General features: G+C 41.9%; 4 protein-coding genes across 5 annotated transcripts; 1 reads left to right on the top strand and 3 right to left on the bottom strand.

Annotated features, from left to right (window-relative positions):
- Nucleotides 1–96: 96 nt before the first annotated feature.
- Nucleotides 97–3,546, bottom strand: LOC116200053. 2 transcript variants are annotated; one of them, XM_031530721.1, is made up of 7 exons: nucleotides 3,187–3,546; nucleotides 2,312–2,596; nucleotides 2,031–2,204; nucleotides 1,808–1,914; nucleotides 1,344–1,525; nucleotides 1,206–1,247; nucleotides 97–951 (listed from the first exon to the last, which is right to left on the bottom strand). In XM_031530721.1, exons 1-7 carry the CDS (start codon nucleotides 3,346–3,348, stop codon nucleotides 332–334), a joined length of 1,572 nt encoding a protein of 523 aa, XP_031386581.1. In that variant the 5' UTR covers nucleotides 3,349–3,546; the 3' UTR covers nucleotides 97–331. The 2 variants fall into 2 exon arrangements, with proteins under 2 accessions (XP_031386581.1, XP_031386580.1); XM_031530720.1 differs by having other exon boundaries at nucleotides 136–951; nucleotides 1,206–1,525; nucleotides 3,187–3,539.
- A 744-nt stretch (nucleotides 3,547–4,290) lies between these two features.
- Nucleotides 4,291–6,383, bottom strand: LOC116200057 (50S ribosomal protein L35, chloroplastic). The gene is made up of 3 exons (XM_031530724.1): nucleotides 6,050–6,383; nucleotides 5,345–5,461; nucleotides 4,291–4,550 (listed from the first exon to the last, which is right to left on the bottom strand). Exons 1-3 carry the CDS (start codon nucleotides 6,326–6,328, stop codon nucleotides 4,473–4,475), a joined length of 474 nt encoding a protein of 157 aa, XP_031386584.1. The 5' UTR covers nucleotides 6,329–6,383; the 3' UTR covers nucleotides 4,291–4,472.
- Nucleotides 6,384–6,718: 335 nt separating this feature from the next.
- On the top strand, nucleotides 6,719–7,512 carry LOC116200058. Its single transcript, XM_031530725.1, has 2 exons — nucleotides 6,719–7,139; nucleotides 7,241–7,512. The coding sequence occupies exons 1-2, from the start codon at nucleotides 6,907–6,909 to the stop codon at nucleotides 7,371–7,373; spliced, it is 366 nt and encodes a 121-aa protein (XP_031386585.1). The 5' UTR covers nucleotides 6,719–6,906; the 3' UTR covers nucleotides 7,374–7,512.
- On the bottom strand, nucleotides 7,381–11,639 carry LOC116200054 (heptahelical transmembrane protein 3). Its single transcript, XM_031530722.1, has 4 exons — nucleotides 11,138–11,639; nucleotides 10,753–10,845; nucleotides 10,455–10,524; nucleotides 7,381–8,301 (listed from the first exon to the last, which is right to left on the bottom strand). Exons 1-4 carry the CDS (start codon nucleotides 11,395–11,397, stop codon nucleotides 7,624–7,626), a joined length of 1,101 nt encoding a protein of 366 aa, XP_031386582.1. The 5' UTR covers nucleotides 11,398–11,639; the 3' UTR covers nucleotides 7,381–7,623.
- Nucleotides 11,640–13,737: the final 2,098 nt, after the last annotated feature.

Here is a 13,737-nt window from a genome sequence, read left to right on the forward strand (position 1 = left end):
CAAGGGTGCCCAATTTTAATTAAGGGCCCAGCACAACGAACATGTGGCACCAAATCAGGTGCCACCTCAGCGGAAATGAGGGTGATTAATGTCCTATTTCGTAAGTAGGAGTGTTACCTCAATATTAGGGTACCCGCACGAGTAATTGTGAAGTTAAATTACAGTAACTGCAGCTTCTGGATCCATTAGTGTCCCGAGACTTCTAATATATATATACAAGAAAGCTAAATTACAGCAACCTCCTGGGAAGCGAAAACGAACTTATTAACATAGCTCGAGCACTTAACCACCTACAGTTCTAATATGTTCGATGAACTTTCTGCTGAGGATTTTATGGGTCGTCTTCTGAGATATCAAACAAGAATTTCGGGAGAGAGGCGACTCGAGGTAGATGAAGCAGCAGATCCCCGAACGAATCTTTCCTCGACATACCCACTTGTTGCTTGCAGCTCGAAGAGACATCATTTGGATCACCTTTGGGACCCTTGACTTCTGTTACAGTACTCCCACTGTCCACCGACGAATCAGTAGCGTCAGTAAGTCCAGTCACCTTTCCACCCCCATCAGTTTCTCGCTCTCCTGCTCCTTCAAAACTTTCAGTTCCATCACTGGTTTGCTGACTTTGAATTGAGAGCGGTGGCTCGATTTGCAGAAGGCAGCAGAGAGAGTTGACCCTCGACATAAGGGATTTCTCATCAGACACAGTTGTCAATTGAGTGTCGCTGAGAAGGTATTGTGCTATGTCTTCGAACATTTCTCGACCTCGCAGCCCGTCAACAGGAGCCATATTACCAGAGTCCATATTCTCTGCTATACGCTGACCTATGTGGTTCACAAAATCACTCACTGACATTGATTTACGAAGCCCAGGCAGTGTTATGTGTTCTTGAGCGGTGGTATTCGCCGTATCAATAGCTTCAGAACCTCTGTTCTCTTCAGTGACTTGAACATCTATCGACAAACAAATGAAGCAACAAACAAGCATGTATAAGCATATGTGAAAATGCCCAAAGTTGCTAATACATCACGTCAGTAATTTAACGCTTCATGCACGGAGATGCCTTTCTGTAAAAACTTTTAAAAGTACAGACCACATTCTGTAAAATAACCATTTGATTTCCCTAGATATCAGACAGACAATTCAGTAATGTTTGCTAGATGCTGATTTGAGAAATGCCTATCAATCTAAGCAAATAGCATGGTACCTGAACTGGGAGACAAGCAGTCTCTAAACCGGCATTCCGGAGCTGCACCAGTAGGATCCAATAATTCAACCCTCAAGGAGGACGGCCGAACTGAATTTGATTCTTTGATGCTAGATATGGCAGAGTCTTTGCCGTTACCTGCCTTTGAGAAGCTTTTGGGTGGCTCCAGATCACCTGAAACTGGAGCTTTTGCCTCAAAGAGTGGTGCATCTAACACAGTAACCCCTCGCTGACTCAAATGATTGAGGCGTGCATCATACTGGATGAGCTTATCAAAGTTTTTTTCCAACAAATCAGGCGGGCACTCCAAAAGATGCTGCCTACATAATATATCATGAAAATGTAGCTGAGTTTACTATCAGAGAGTTATGATGACCAATGCATCTCAAAAGCATTGCCGATGATAAGCATGGGATTATTCACGAATAGATTGACCCTATTCGTTGTATCCTAACAACTTAATTTTCACAATCTTAATAGTAATACCTCTACCTTGTCCAGAATAAGTAAGATTCACAGATATTGCATCTGCAATCAAAGCCAACTAAAAGGCGAAGAATACAAAAGAGGGAGCAAAGGGTACTCAAGATAACAAAATCCACCTGTGAGTGCTTGCTTGACCATCCGTGAAATCTGAAGTGGCCTGCCACAAGGTATGCTTCCTCGGCTGTGGATTAGTTTCCCTGAAGAAAAGGGGCTGCTTGCCCAGCTGCACCACAAATTACACCAGCTTGACTCAGTGAACCAGGTGAGCATCATAAGCACATGAACATATACCTATTACGCAGTTTATTAAAAAAAATAACAGAAAAACGGAGTACTCACCACAACATTTAGCTGCCCAGGTCCATTATCAGGAAATTCTGCCCTGAGGGCCATAATATCTGACCACTGAATTTCTATTTTACTCTTGAGACCACCTTCAAGAATCTCCCATACAAGCTTGCGCTTGGCAAAATAACATTTAGCAACTAAATCACCTTCATATCTTGACGTATACTGCAAATAACAAAAGACAAGAAATTCATAAGCCATATCATCCGATATGAAAGGCTTAAAGCTTCCTTGGATATGATAAATGTTTGAAACGTACAGCAATAAATTACCTCCCACTGCCCAATTTTCAGAACTGAACCTGAAAAATTGGAAGCCTTCATCTTGTCAGCCGCAACAGCAGAAACAGCAGAACTTTGACAGTCTTTCTCGACTCCCTTGCCATGATCTTCACACTTAACCACTTCTAGAGCAGGACTTCCTTGGGAAAGCCTCATTTGAATCAAATCCAGTAATGAGGGACTTTTCTTTAACCGCAATCCCAAAGGGCTTGGTTCATCAAGTGGGTTGTACTCAGATGGCGAGATCGGAAATGCATTTGCACCAGCACCCCATTGCTGATAGGCCCAGGAAATCCATGAATTAGTCAGGAACTGAAAAAACCAATCCTATCTAACGCATAAAATTTCCTCCCTTCAACTGTAACAAATTTCCAACACATTTTATGTTTTAATCTATATAACCCAACAGGGCAATCAATTGCTGATTTTACTTAATATGAGTCTCCGATAAATACATCTGCAAAGTGGAATCGTAGCTCATGTCCATATCAAAATCTCAATACCTATCCTTCCATCATGCATAACTATTCAGAACGGCATTATGGAGAATATCACACTGTTACAAGCCATAGATTAAACAAGATATCTTGATATTAATGACAGAAACATTATTAAAGCACAAATTGATTTTGTTTTAAAGGGAACTTTAATATAAATTTTCAAGTAATGATTTTCCATATTTATCAAAATCTCCGGTGAAGTATAGTAGAGATGTTCTTAGCTGTTCAGACCACCTCGTGATAAAACCGGAAATCTCAAAAGCCATTCAATCCCTACTACTTCCACTTCGTCAGCAATCAAACAGCCACATTGCGGTGATATATACACTAAGCAAGCAGAGAGAAACACCATCTTCAACTCCGTACCTGTTCGCGAGCAATACAGGCCCTAGCTCGCTTGCTGAGCGGACCATGCTCTTCCTCCAACGAATCCTCCTCGAAGCTCTCCAGCTTCACCGGAACATTGCCTCGAGCGGCTGCCCCGGCCTCCGTCTCGGGCTCCGGTAACGAACCACTGCCGGGTGTCATCTGCTGCGCATGAACCCGTGAGAATGTATACCCAAACAGGATCGGAGACAGAGGATCGAATCGAAGCTCTCCGACGTAGGAATTGCTTCGTCGATGCGGATCGGGAGGGGACTGAAAACCCTAGAGAATGATCTTCCTGTTCCTCCGAGAACCGATCGCGAGGGTATCGTAGCGCACGTGACGGCTCCGTACCGAGGGAATATGGAGGTTCATGAAATGACTAAATTGGGCATTGGCCGTTCGTTCCGTTTAGGCGAGCCGATGATGGTTTTTCCGGTAATTCACCGTTCCGGAGGCGGGAGCTGATTCGCGCGAAGGAGACACGTAGATGCAATTGGATAAACTGGGGCCCATATGTTCATACTTCGACATGATTAGTTTCGTATAATTGCATATACGTCCCCAAAACTTTTTATAATTTCAGTTTTCCCCTAAAAGATTTCACAAACTCGACGTAGTTCATGTTGGAATACTTTAGATATATCATCGGCCTCTTTGATCGTCATACATTAACTCTCCAGTCATATGGCGATTTCAACGGGCAAACTTTGCCTTGATTCTTCGCAATGTTAGCGCATCATAATACATGTGACAAATGTTCGGGAGCGTAATCTGTTTGAGATGATTCGATGCTAGCTCGGGCAAAATCTTATCTAACGCCAGGAGTACAATTTTCCTCGTGGGAAAAGAAGGGAAAACTGCAGGCCTCCTCAGCTAGTTCCAAATCTCTATGATTTGTTCAGGGAAACCTTGAATGCTACACGATCCACATGCATCAGTTATATTTCATACAAGTAGTGGTTTAGATCTCTATTGCCATGATTGTCGGGGCATTCTTTGCCAGAAGAAGATATTACTCTTCAGATCGAAGAATTTGATCCAACAATGTCATCTTGAGTTTTAGCTCCATTAAATCATGACGAAGAGCTTGCACATTCCCAATGAAACAACTGCTGCAAGTCGATATGTAAGATTTTGGGACGGCTAATTCAGAAGATAGGAGAAATGAACTATAGCTCGAACATCAGTGAAATGAAACAAATGAATAGCATTAGTCTCTCAACATTATCAGTAATTTCTCACTTGAAGCAAAATATGACGAGATCTTAAGTTCCCTCTGGAATCTACTTTGCCTGTCGTTTCACCTTCAAGTATGGCAGTGCCCCAATCACGTTGTCATAGTCACTCCGACTGACTTGGACCTGCAGATGAGAATGGATTATGGCAATATGCGAGAGCAAGTCTTGAACTACAGTGCTGACAAATTTAAGTCAATGCTCAAGCATTAGAAGAAACATTAGATCAAGAACAAACTAAATCACGGGGTAATGTTCATGTAGGACACAATACAGCAGGTTAAACAGCAGCTAATTCGGACTTCTGGTGATGCAACTTATTCCATGATGACAGTAATTACAACTTCAACGAAATGCTGGTACTTCAGGTTCCTTAAAAGCATTAAGTAAAAGAGTTTTAAAGCATTAAATTCGTTTCTTTTGTTTTCTTTTTTCTTACGCTTAACGGCAACTCAGAGCATTCTTGTCACTGTCCATGTAATGATGCAAATAGTTGCAATTTCCTTCGTTCATTAGCAAGCACAACTGACATAGCAGCTTGTCATATTTTTTTAAGCTATATCATCAGCAACATATATATACTAGATACCAAAATGAAATTATATCGGTTTAAATGAAAATATTTGAGAATAACGAGGGTTCGCATACACATCAGAAAATTGCCATTGCAAGACGAAAAGAAGAACTTAGGATTCCCCCCCAAGTAGCAGGCTAGAGTTCTTGCAACATAGATAATTATCAAGTAAAATGCATTCTTGAAATTAATCCAAGCAGCAAAATTGACAGCTAGAATTTGAATTGACAATCATGAAAACAATATCCAGCAAGTGGAAATGCAAATAAAGCCTTCAACCAGGTACCGCAAGAAGAGAAAAAGAAAAGCACCACAGTCAATAAGAAATTGTCTAAAGATAACCCACCACTTTCGATAGTCGTAATTTCCTTTTTGTGTTCTTCTTGGCAAGCAAATGTTGCTTTCCAGCTCTTCTCCGCACAATCTTCCCTCTACCGGTCACCCTAAATCGCTTAGCCGAGGCCTGTCTTACATAGCCATAGGATCATATCCTTGAATAGACACACGATAAAACGATAATCATGCCAACTGACAGATATGCTTCCACGAATTCATCAAGCTTAAACTTTCAGAACTGCATCAAGTCGACCCTCATTTCCCTCTACTGGTCAACCTAAACTGCTTAGCTGACGCCTGTTTTTCGTAACCACAGCATCAACTACTTGCATGAATACACTATAAAATAGTAACCATGTCAAGCTTAAAACTTTCGCATCAATATCAATAGCATTGGGGGTTGGAGTCTCCGGGACTCACATTTTCTCCCAACAAATTGAATTAACAAATCACATGCTGGCATGCTGCTATCTGCAGTAAGTGTTTTCAGTGGAAGCAAATCACTATGCTTCTCCAATTTTTCCAAAGCTAATCCTCTTTGTTAATCACCTCACTCCAAATTATACATCAAGGAGAAATTTTTCTATTTCATTCCATAAGGGCATCACACGGAGCTGACATTCCTAGGAACCAACAGAACAATTCACCATTCTGGACCGCTGATAAGCTGAAACAGAGAGTTCATGACATGGGAGGAGAGGCGATTAACGAATACCTTGTGGGTTTTCATCTTATAGCCCTTAGCAGAGACAATTGTGAGGGTCCTGAGCTTCTGGGTGAGAGGAGAAATGGAGCATAGCCTGTTGGTGGAAACCGAGGGGAACCCAGAAATGGAGCGAGCGGAGCTGAGGCGGAGCGAGCTGGCCGTCCCCTTCTGGTTGAGCGGGGTGTTGAGTTGGAGTAAGCTGAAGGAGGGCCGAGCTGAGGAGGAGGAACCGGTGGGAGGGGGAAGTCTCAGATTGAAGGAAGATAAGGTCAGTGAAGCGGAAGCCATTTTTGGGACAAGGAGCCAAAGATACAATTTCGTGGTTTATTTTTATGTTCCGGTGAGGTTTTCCTTCGATTCAGGGGAATTTTTTTTTTTTTTAAAAAGATGAAAGATTTACACGTGGCAAGGAAAGAGAGGCGGTGATTTGGATAGAAGGAGCATATGATTTCTGCCGAGAGGAAAATTACACTGTGCCCTTTTCCTAATCAGATTACGGGGATGTTTTTAGTCGATATTAATAGGGTGTACGATTCTCCGTAACCATAAGGACTTTGATTTAATCATATTGTTTCGAGTTAAACGCATTCAGGTCTGTCATAAATCATATTACTGATTTTATTTTATTATAAGGAAGGTTCATGCATCGTAAAAAAACTCTCATATAGTTGTAGCAAAAATGAAAATGCGATCCTGGCACCTAAAACATTATAATCTTCGATGATTCTCTTTGTATGTTTTCACCTATCTGCGACATCGACTCGGATACCGAGATTAACTACACCGATTGTGAAATGTGAATGCTTCCCGAGAGCATAAAAGCTAGTGGTGGTGGATCCTTCAACGGTCTCAGTCAGGAGGAGTAAATGGCGATCGCACAGAACAGCCTGAGCTCCACCAGAGTGCCTTATCTTCTTCTTGTCGAAGTTCATGGCAAGAGGAAATCGTTCTCTGGGTCTTCCATTAGATGTGCGAAGAAGAGAGATATTGCAGATACTCGTCAGAGTAAGAAGGCCATTCTCCCATCCCTGAGAGTTTCAAGCCCAGCTATTGCTCGGTCTGCTCTCGCCGTCTTCGGGTTGGGATTCATCGATGCCGGGTATCTCCCCCCCCTCCCTATGTCGAGATTTTTTGATTAGAAGTGAAGTCGTATGTATATATTGCCAGGAGTCTCATCTCATGTGAAAATCAAATGTTCAGGTACAGCGGGGACTGGTCGAGGATTGGGGTGATCTCGAAGGAGGGCGAGGATTTGCTCAAAGTTGCTGCATTCGTAGTAATTCCATTGTGCCTCTCTGCTATACTCTCTATTTCCAAAGAACAAGAGCCCTGAAATTCCATTTTCGATCAATCTTGATCTGTATCAGTTTCAATCTTAATTTGCCGCACTCGTAAAAGCAGATTTGTATATGAGTGACAATGAACTTGGTTTCGAGAGAAATCAAAACTGCTCTCATGTCCGCCCTTCCCTACCACCAGAGATGGTTCTATTGTTTCAGATTACTACAACACAGGTGCAATATAGCACAAATCATTGGAGAAGAATTTTGAGTCTGTGAAAAGACTGTCCAGTCCACTTTGTACTAGTAAGGCGCGCACACGGGTGATCTCAGCCGAAAATCGAGAACCACCAATGTGGCAGCACAATGGGCCAGTGCTCCCCCGACAACGAACACGTGGAAGATTTGGTGGCTGTGCCCGGCGATATCAAAGGCCCCCGGCCTCCATTTCTCGGGCACCCTGCTGACATAAAATCCTGCCCCAGCAGCATACAACAGGCCCATCAGAAGCTCGTACCCCAGGGCTACAAATATCTGGGGGTCCTGCCAGTGGGCGACCACTGCGTGAGCAGCAGGGATGACACCTGAGAAGCCCATTGCGAGGAAAAGCCTGGCCCTGAAGGTGCGGAATTTAGGGGTGGAGAGAGCCGGGGAGAGGAGGGTGAACACAACGAGGACTCCAAGGATGGAGATGGTGGAGAGATAGAAGAAGCGGGAGTGAGGGTGGCAGAAGAAGGCGTAGTAGATTGGAGCGAAGAAGGAAGAGACAATCATGACAGAGATTCCGGCATAGTCGAGCCGCCAGAAGAAGTGGTGGAACCGCTTCGAGTGAGACGCGAGAAGGTGCGATAGAGAGCTGCAGATGAGGCAGGTCATTGCTCCAGCGAGGAACACGTACCAAGGCCACCCGGGAATGTTGTCACCCTCGTTCTCATTTAGATGCAGGATTGATGGGTGATGCATCTGTCTCGAGTGTGAATCCTGCATAAACAAAACAAGCACCGAGGATTAAACCAAGCTAAAGCAGACATGTCAACTTGGTAATTTTACAATGTACGAGGAACAGACTGAAGATTATAAAGACTGTAACTAGGTACAGAACTGGCAAAGACCACAACTGGTATGAAGGATTGTCGAGAATTTGGGATGACATGGCCCCAGAAAAATATGCGACCATCTTTTGCATCCCTTGCTCCAAACATGACTCATTTTCATTGCACAATGTTCTGTTTCTTTGAAACCGAAGAGGATGTTAAGAGTCGTTCATCCTTGAGATTGAACATTTGCGGAAGACACTAGAGGTTATGAAACTCAGAAGCACCAGAGTGAATGCTTCATCAACGGTCACTGTATCAAAATTGACGCTATGCTTCAACCAATCCAGAAAAGATCTTCCTCATCTAACGATATTTATAACATAATCTTAGCTTATCTCGGTTGCCAAGATGGTCGGATTCTTTTAATAATGTTCTAAGATAGATGATATCCACGGTTCATTAGTCAGAAGTGTATCCAAGAAATCTCCCCAAAGATTACTTCCAATTATCTGATTCGACACGGAAAATTGCATCAGCCTAAGAAAGTGAAAGATTGCTCCTCCTTGTTATTGGGGGTGAAAAAAAAGTAAAGCTACAGAATGCCAGGCAAAGTTTGGTTGACAAGTTAGGCAACCAAACGTGGGAGTAGCATTTAGGTAAACGTAGCGTGCAGTGACTACGAAATCTCCCTGCAGCTGTTCAAAGGTTTTAGCAAATATTTCGAGTAACCTTCCCGAAATAAAATTTTGCTACCTAAATTGCTCTTCCCAGTATTCCTAATTTCTTTGCAGACGGCAAAGAGCCCAACCTGGTCAATATACAGTTCAACAACAAACAAATTCATCTATTAATATGACTTCTGGAAGAACCTGTATCCATAATCATTCTCTAAGCTTGAGCAATCAAAAACTGAAAACCATAAGCCGTGATATAGACGTTTAGCGGTAAGGTAACTGTTCTACGGAAGGTGGAAGTGGAACAAATTTTGTTCTTCATTCTTAGGGTCACCACCAAACTGCAATTTTATCTTTAGGCTCACCAAGTTGCAATGAATATCTTAGGTTATTTAATTTTATTTAGTGTTAGCATCGAACTGAAACCCGAAAAGAATTGGAGCTGAGAAGAAGGCATATCTTGCACGTTTGATTGGATAAAGCCGGGCCTTATCCCTTTCTTTTCCTAATTACGCTTCTATTGTCTAATTGAAGCAAATTACTCAATGGTGGCTCTGACTTGTGGTGCTAAATCTCCTGGGCTTAAAGTTAATACCCCGATGGGACCAAACCATTACATCAATATGTCCTATCCCACTTTCCACAGACAGCCCTCTATCTTGTCGATGCACAGTGGACGGACCTCGAAAAAAGTAACATTAAAGTATCGTCATTTGCTAAATAGCAACATTGATAAAGTACCATAAAGCCATTAGTTGCGTTGTCTTTTTAAGACCACCAACAGCTCTCTTGCAAAAAATATTTTTTTGGTAATTTTATTAATTGATTGGCAATTAATATTATTATTCCCGCGATGTTTTAATCAGAAGTGACCTCTATCCCACAATTGCCATGCAAAATATGTCTGATTTTGCTTCTGGGTCAAAATAAAATCTAGGTTAGCTAAATCTCACTTGACTATAGATTGTGCTGTCCTATAAAATTAAGTCATCATGCTATCCTATGAAAATAAATAATCCTTTTAAATACGACGATAGACTATCGTCCGTCATCTACCATTCTACCTACCTATCTATCTAAGCATATTATCTAAATTAATTAAAAAGTAAAAAATAATTTAGTTTTTATTTTTTTTTTTAAAAGAACATAGAAAGTTGGGTTGGGTCGTAAAATGGCAGCCCATGCTTCGCTGTGCACATCAAATCACATGGGCATGGTACGCGATAAGAGAAGACGGTGTTCCTCGAATATTCTTCACGCGGACCTTTGTAATTCAATAAAAATCTCGCGGCGGACAGACCATTATCGTTGTCCACAATAAAAACGAATCGAATAATCAAGAACTCACACGGACGAAGCCAAAAAAAAAAAATTGCCAAGGGAATTTTTCGAAAAAGGAAAAAGATAGGAGAGACGGACGTACGTTGAGCACATTGGCTGAGGAGACGTTCATGTCCTTGATCATCGTCATCAACGGCGCCGGAACTGTGCCCCTGTCCCGCGTAACATGAGAAAGAAGAAACGGGTTCGTCAGAATTTTGATCCAACGGTTCCACTTGGTCCACTCCGTTCTTTCACTTTCAATGAAAATTCTCCGGAAAAAGATAAAAAGTCGTTCTTTTTTGTACGACAATCTTTATTCTATCTCCGTTGAACCGAACAGGTAATGAATTAAGACAGAGTTTGATTAAGAAAAAAGGGGAATTCAAAGGCTAGCTCACCTTGTGAAGCTTCTAAGTATGCCTCTGATTCCCGTCTTCTCCGTCAAGCTCATCGCCGTCAGCGTCACGAATATGAAAAACCCTCCTAAATGCCTGGACACAAGACGACTCCTCCATTTTCAATCCAGTTTTGCACATACGATTTCGGCGTACAGATGGGATAAATTACATATAAAATCTTCATAAACACACATGAGGAAACATTTGCTCCATGCAACGATCATCGGCTTTTGCAGCTCAAATGGGACATGATCAAATTCACGAATTAAATTCCACCGGAAGCATGGATTATTGCCGATATGAGCAGTTATTGGTCCGATGATTTTCACCGATAAAGATTTTTAAGGAAGAAGAACATGCAGAGAAGGGGCGAATGGAGACTCACGTCCAGACGTTCAATGTCTCGTTGTGCCATGAGAAGAGGCTGAGGATCGCGTCCTTCAATGGCCACTCGCACCGGTAATAATCCAATATGTACTCATTGTCCTTCATATACTCCGGCAGATCCTTGAACTTCACAAGCTTCCTCTCGAATTTATTTCCCTCCTTCTTCCCCTTCTCCTCCGAGTCAACTCGCTCGATCATTTGCTTCGCTTTGCCACCAGCTCGTCTCCTCCTCTTGCGGTCCTGATCATCGAAGCTCATCTCCTCGCCGCCCACCTCTCCGGCGAGGTGGAAGCTCGGGGTACGGATCGGCGCGTCTCCGGCGATTCCCCGGTCTTTCCCAACCGACGTTAACTCGATCGCCAGAACAGTGAAGCCACTGGGGAGCTTTTCACCGAGAACGCCGACCGACGTGTGGAGTGAAGATCGTACCGTCGGCGGCGAGTCTCGAATCCTCTCTCCGGTTTGCTTTTTCCCCTCTCCCGGAGAGCTACCTGAAACTCCTGGCTTTCCCCCTCTACTTATAGCTCCACGTGACAGGTAAGTCTTTGGCGCATCGATGGAGGCGCCCTGTGTACGTGTCGGAATCTGATTCGGCAGGGCATTTCGTGCGGTGTAGAGTTGGCTGGTTTCTATTGGATATGAAATTATTCTGAAGGTGGTCTCGGGTGCACGTGAAGATTTTTGTACGGACACCGTTCGTGCTCCTTTTCTCTTTGCGGGAACTCATTCAAATTTGGCGGGCCCAACCGAAAAGTTTCTCATCTCATGTGAAAGATAATTGGATTTCTAGAAAGAAGAAATCATGGAAAAGAAACCGCTAAAGACAATTTCCATTTAAAACTTATGTGAAGTTGGATCGTGATCTTTAGATTTCTTTAATCGATACGGCGCCATTCCGCGTATTAAGTCTGGTTCGTGGTAATCACTTGGTCTCATTACACGGACTTAGAATGTGTTTGCGTGACATCTTTCACGGGCCCATTTTTGGATCCCATCTTGGCAGGTCAGGCCTCCCACGTCCCAAAGCCATTGTAACAATATATATCCTTCTCTACATGCATAATTATAGTTAAGGAGAACATTCAAATCTTACTATTGTAAGTTGGCAATCAAATATTGTCCAAATTAGGCTTGAACTAGTAAAATCACTGTGCCTATCATATTTAAATAACGAATTGGGCTCGAGATCACATGAGCTCAGTGCCTCCGAGTTGAGCCCAAGTAAAACGAACATGGGGCTGTACTAATTCAAAGGCCTCGATAAAAATTTCAAAGTCCGTGGACAATAGGGGCACATGTCGATATTATATTCAAGCACATACTTTGCTGCATATGACTTTGGTCAAGCACGTTAGACATATGATCGAATTTTATCGATATCACATGATGGAAAGTTTGACGTGAGGCCCTCTCAATTTCATTAAACATATCCAATATAATATTCCTTGCTGATAGGAATATAGATTATAGGTAGATAAATAATTTATCTATATTGATTGGTCGGGCTATGACTCGTGGCTTTGCATTATCTACTGCTTTATAATATGGGCATGGGCGTCGCTGAGAGTCTGAAACTAATTAACTCCGCTGTGCTTTAATTATTGATATATACATATGGGCTAACCTAACCTACTTTTCAGAATTAGAAGGGCTAGATATGGCTAGTCCATTACATAGAGCAAGGACGTACAATCATACACTCTCGACCGTAAATATGATCGGTTAATTAAAGAACAGGTACATGTATGTTGCACTTGTATATCTCATACGTCACATATTTACAGATAGATGAGATGTTTCGGTATATAGATATTATCCGATCACTAAAAGAGACTGGTATTAGAGAAAAACGGAGCCTCGTAGGCATCCAAGATCAAGAACCCCCTATAGTTGAAATAGAAGTACAGATTGATTATATATATATATGTATATGAATCTTTATGATTTGATCTCATAAACGCTTATTATGTTCTATATATAGCACGAGTTTTCAAACCATGCACGATATATAGATCCATCCATGACAAGATTTCTCGAATCACAATGTTGTGTGTGTGTGTGTGTGTGTATGTATATATGTATACACCCATCGCCACAACCTATGTACTTTGAAGATAACGTTTTCTCAATCGTAAGTCAAAGAGCCCATGGATATAAATGAATAGATCGAGCCAATAGTTATTTTCAAGATATTTGAGCATCGGAATAGAACTGTCTCGAGTTAAACCATGGACACCACCATACATAATGATTAATTAACTCGAATCTTAGAAGGTTATGGTTGAAGACGATATCGATGGATTCTAATTAAGAACGCTATATATATATATATATATATATATATTTTTTTAATTAATAATTGTAGGGGGTAAAATAACTAATGAAAACAATTAGAAACAATTGATTTAACCATAGCTGTAATTTAAGAAGCAAGGAATTGTTATTGGAACAGCACATAATTAATGAAGAAAGGACAAGAGAGAGAGACTATAAGCCGTTTAAAGGCGGCAAAAAATTAACTTCTCTGCCGGCCCTTTTATTTATTTATTTTCTATTTGATTCTAAATTAATAATTCCTTGCCAGCCCACAAATTCTCC

Source organism: Punica granatum, chromosome 3 (assembly GCF_007655135.1).
Source record: "Punica granatum isolate Tunisia-2019 chromosome 3, ASM765513v2, whole genome shotgun sequence".
In the NCBI taxonomy this organism is placed as follows: domain Eukaryota; kingdom Viridiplantae; phylum Streptophyta; class Magnoliopsida; order Myrtales; family Lythraceae; genus Punica; species Punica granatum.

Excerpts from the sequence above, each read along its gene's own strand:
- LOC116200057 (XM_031530724.1), bottom strand. The coding sequence starts at position 6,328 with ATGGCTTCCGCTTCACTGACCTTATCTTCCTTCAATCTGAGACTTCCC. Across the intron at positions 5,462-6,049 it reads ATAAGATGAAAACCCACAAG|GCCTCGGCTAAGCGATTTAG; the intron begins GTATTCGTTAAT and ends TATGTAAGACAG. Across the intron at positions 4,551-5,344 it reads AATTACGACTATCGAAAGTG|GTCCAAGTCAGTCGGAGTGA; the intron begins GTGGGTTATCTT and ends TCTCATCTGCAG.
- LOC116200058 (XM_031530725.1), top strand. The coding sequence starts at position 6,907 with ATGGCGATCGCACAGAACAGCCTGAGCTCCACCAGAGTGCCTTATCTT. Across the intron at positions 7,140-7,240 it reads TTGGGATTCATCGATGCCGG|GTACAGCGGGGACTGGTCGA; the intron begins GTATCTCCCCCC and ends TCAAATGTTCAG.
- LOC116200054 (XM_031530722.1), bottom strand. The coding sequence starts at position 11,397 with ATGAGCTTCGATGATCAGGACCGCAAGAGGAGGAGACGAGCTGGTGGC. Across the intron at positions 10,846-11,137 it reads GAGACATTGAACGTCTGGAC|GCATTTAGGAGGGTTTTTCA; the intron begins GTGAGTCTCCAT and ends TCTTGTGTCCAG. Across the intron at positions 10,525-10,752 it reads ATACTTAGAAGCTTCACAAG|GGGCACAGTTCCGGCGCCGT; the intron begins GTGAGCTAGCCT and ends TACGCGGGACAG.
- LOC116200053 (XM_031530720.1), bottom strand. The coding sequence starts at position 3,348 with ATGACACCCGGCAGTGGTTCGTTACCGGAGCCCGAGACGGAGGCCGGG. Across the intron at positions 2,205-2,311 it reads TGAAAATTGGGCAGTGGGAG|TATACGTCAAGATATGAAGG; the intron begins GTAATTTATTGC and ends TGTTATTTGCAG. Across the intron at positions 952-1,205 it reads CTGCTTGTCTCCCAGTTCAG|ATGTTCAAGTCACTGAAGAG; the intron begins GTACCATGCTAT and ends GTTTGTCGATAG.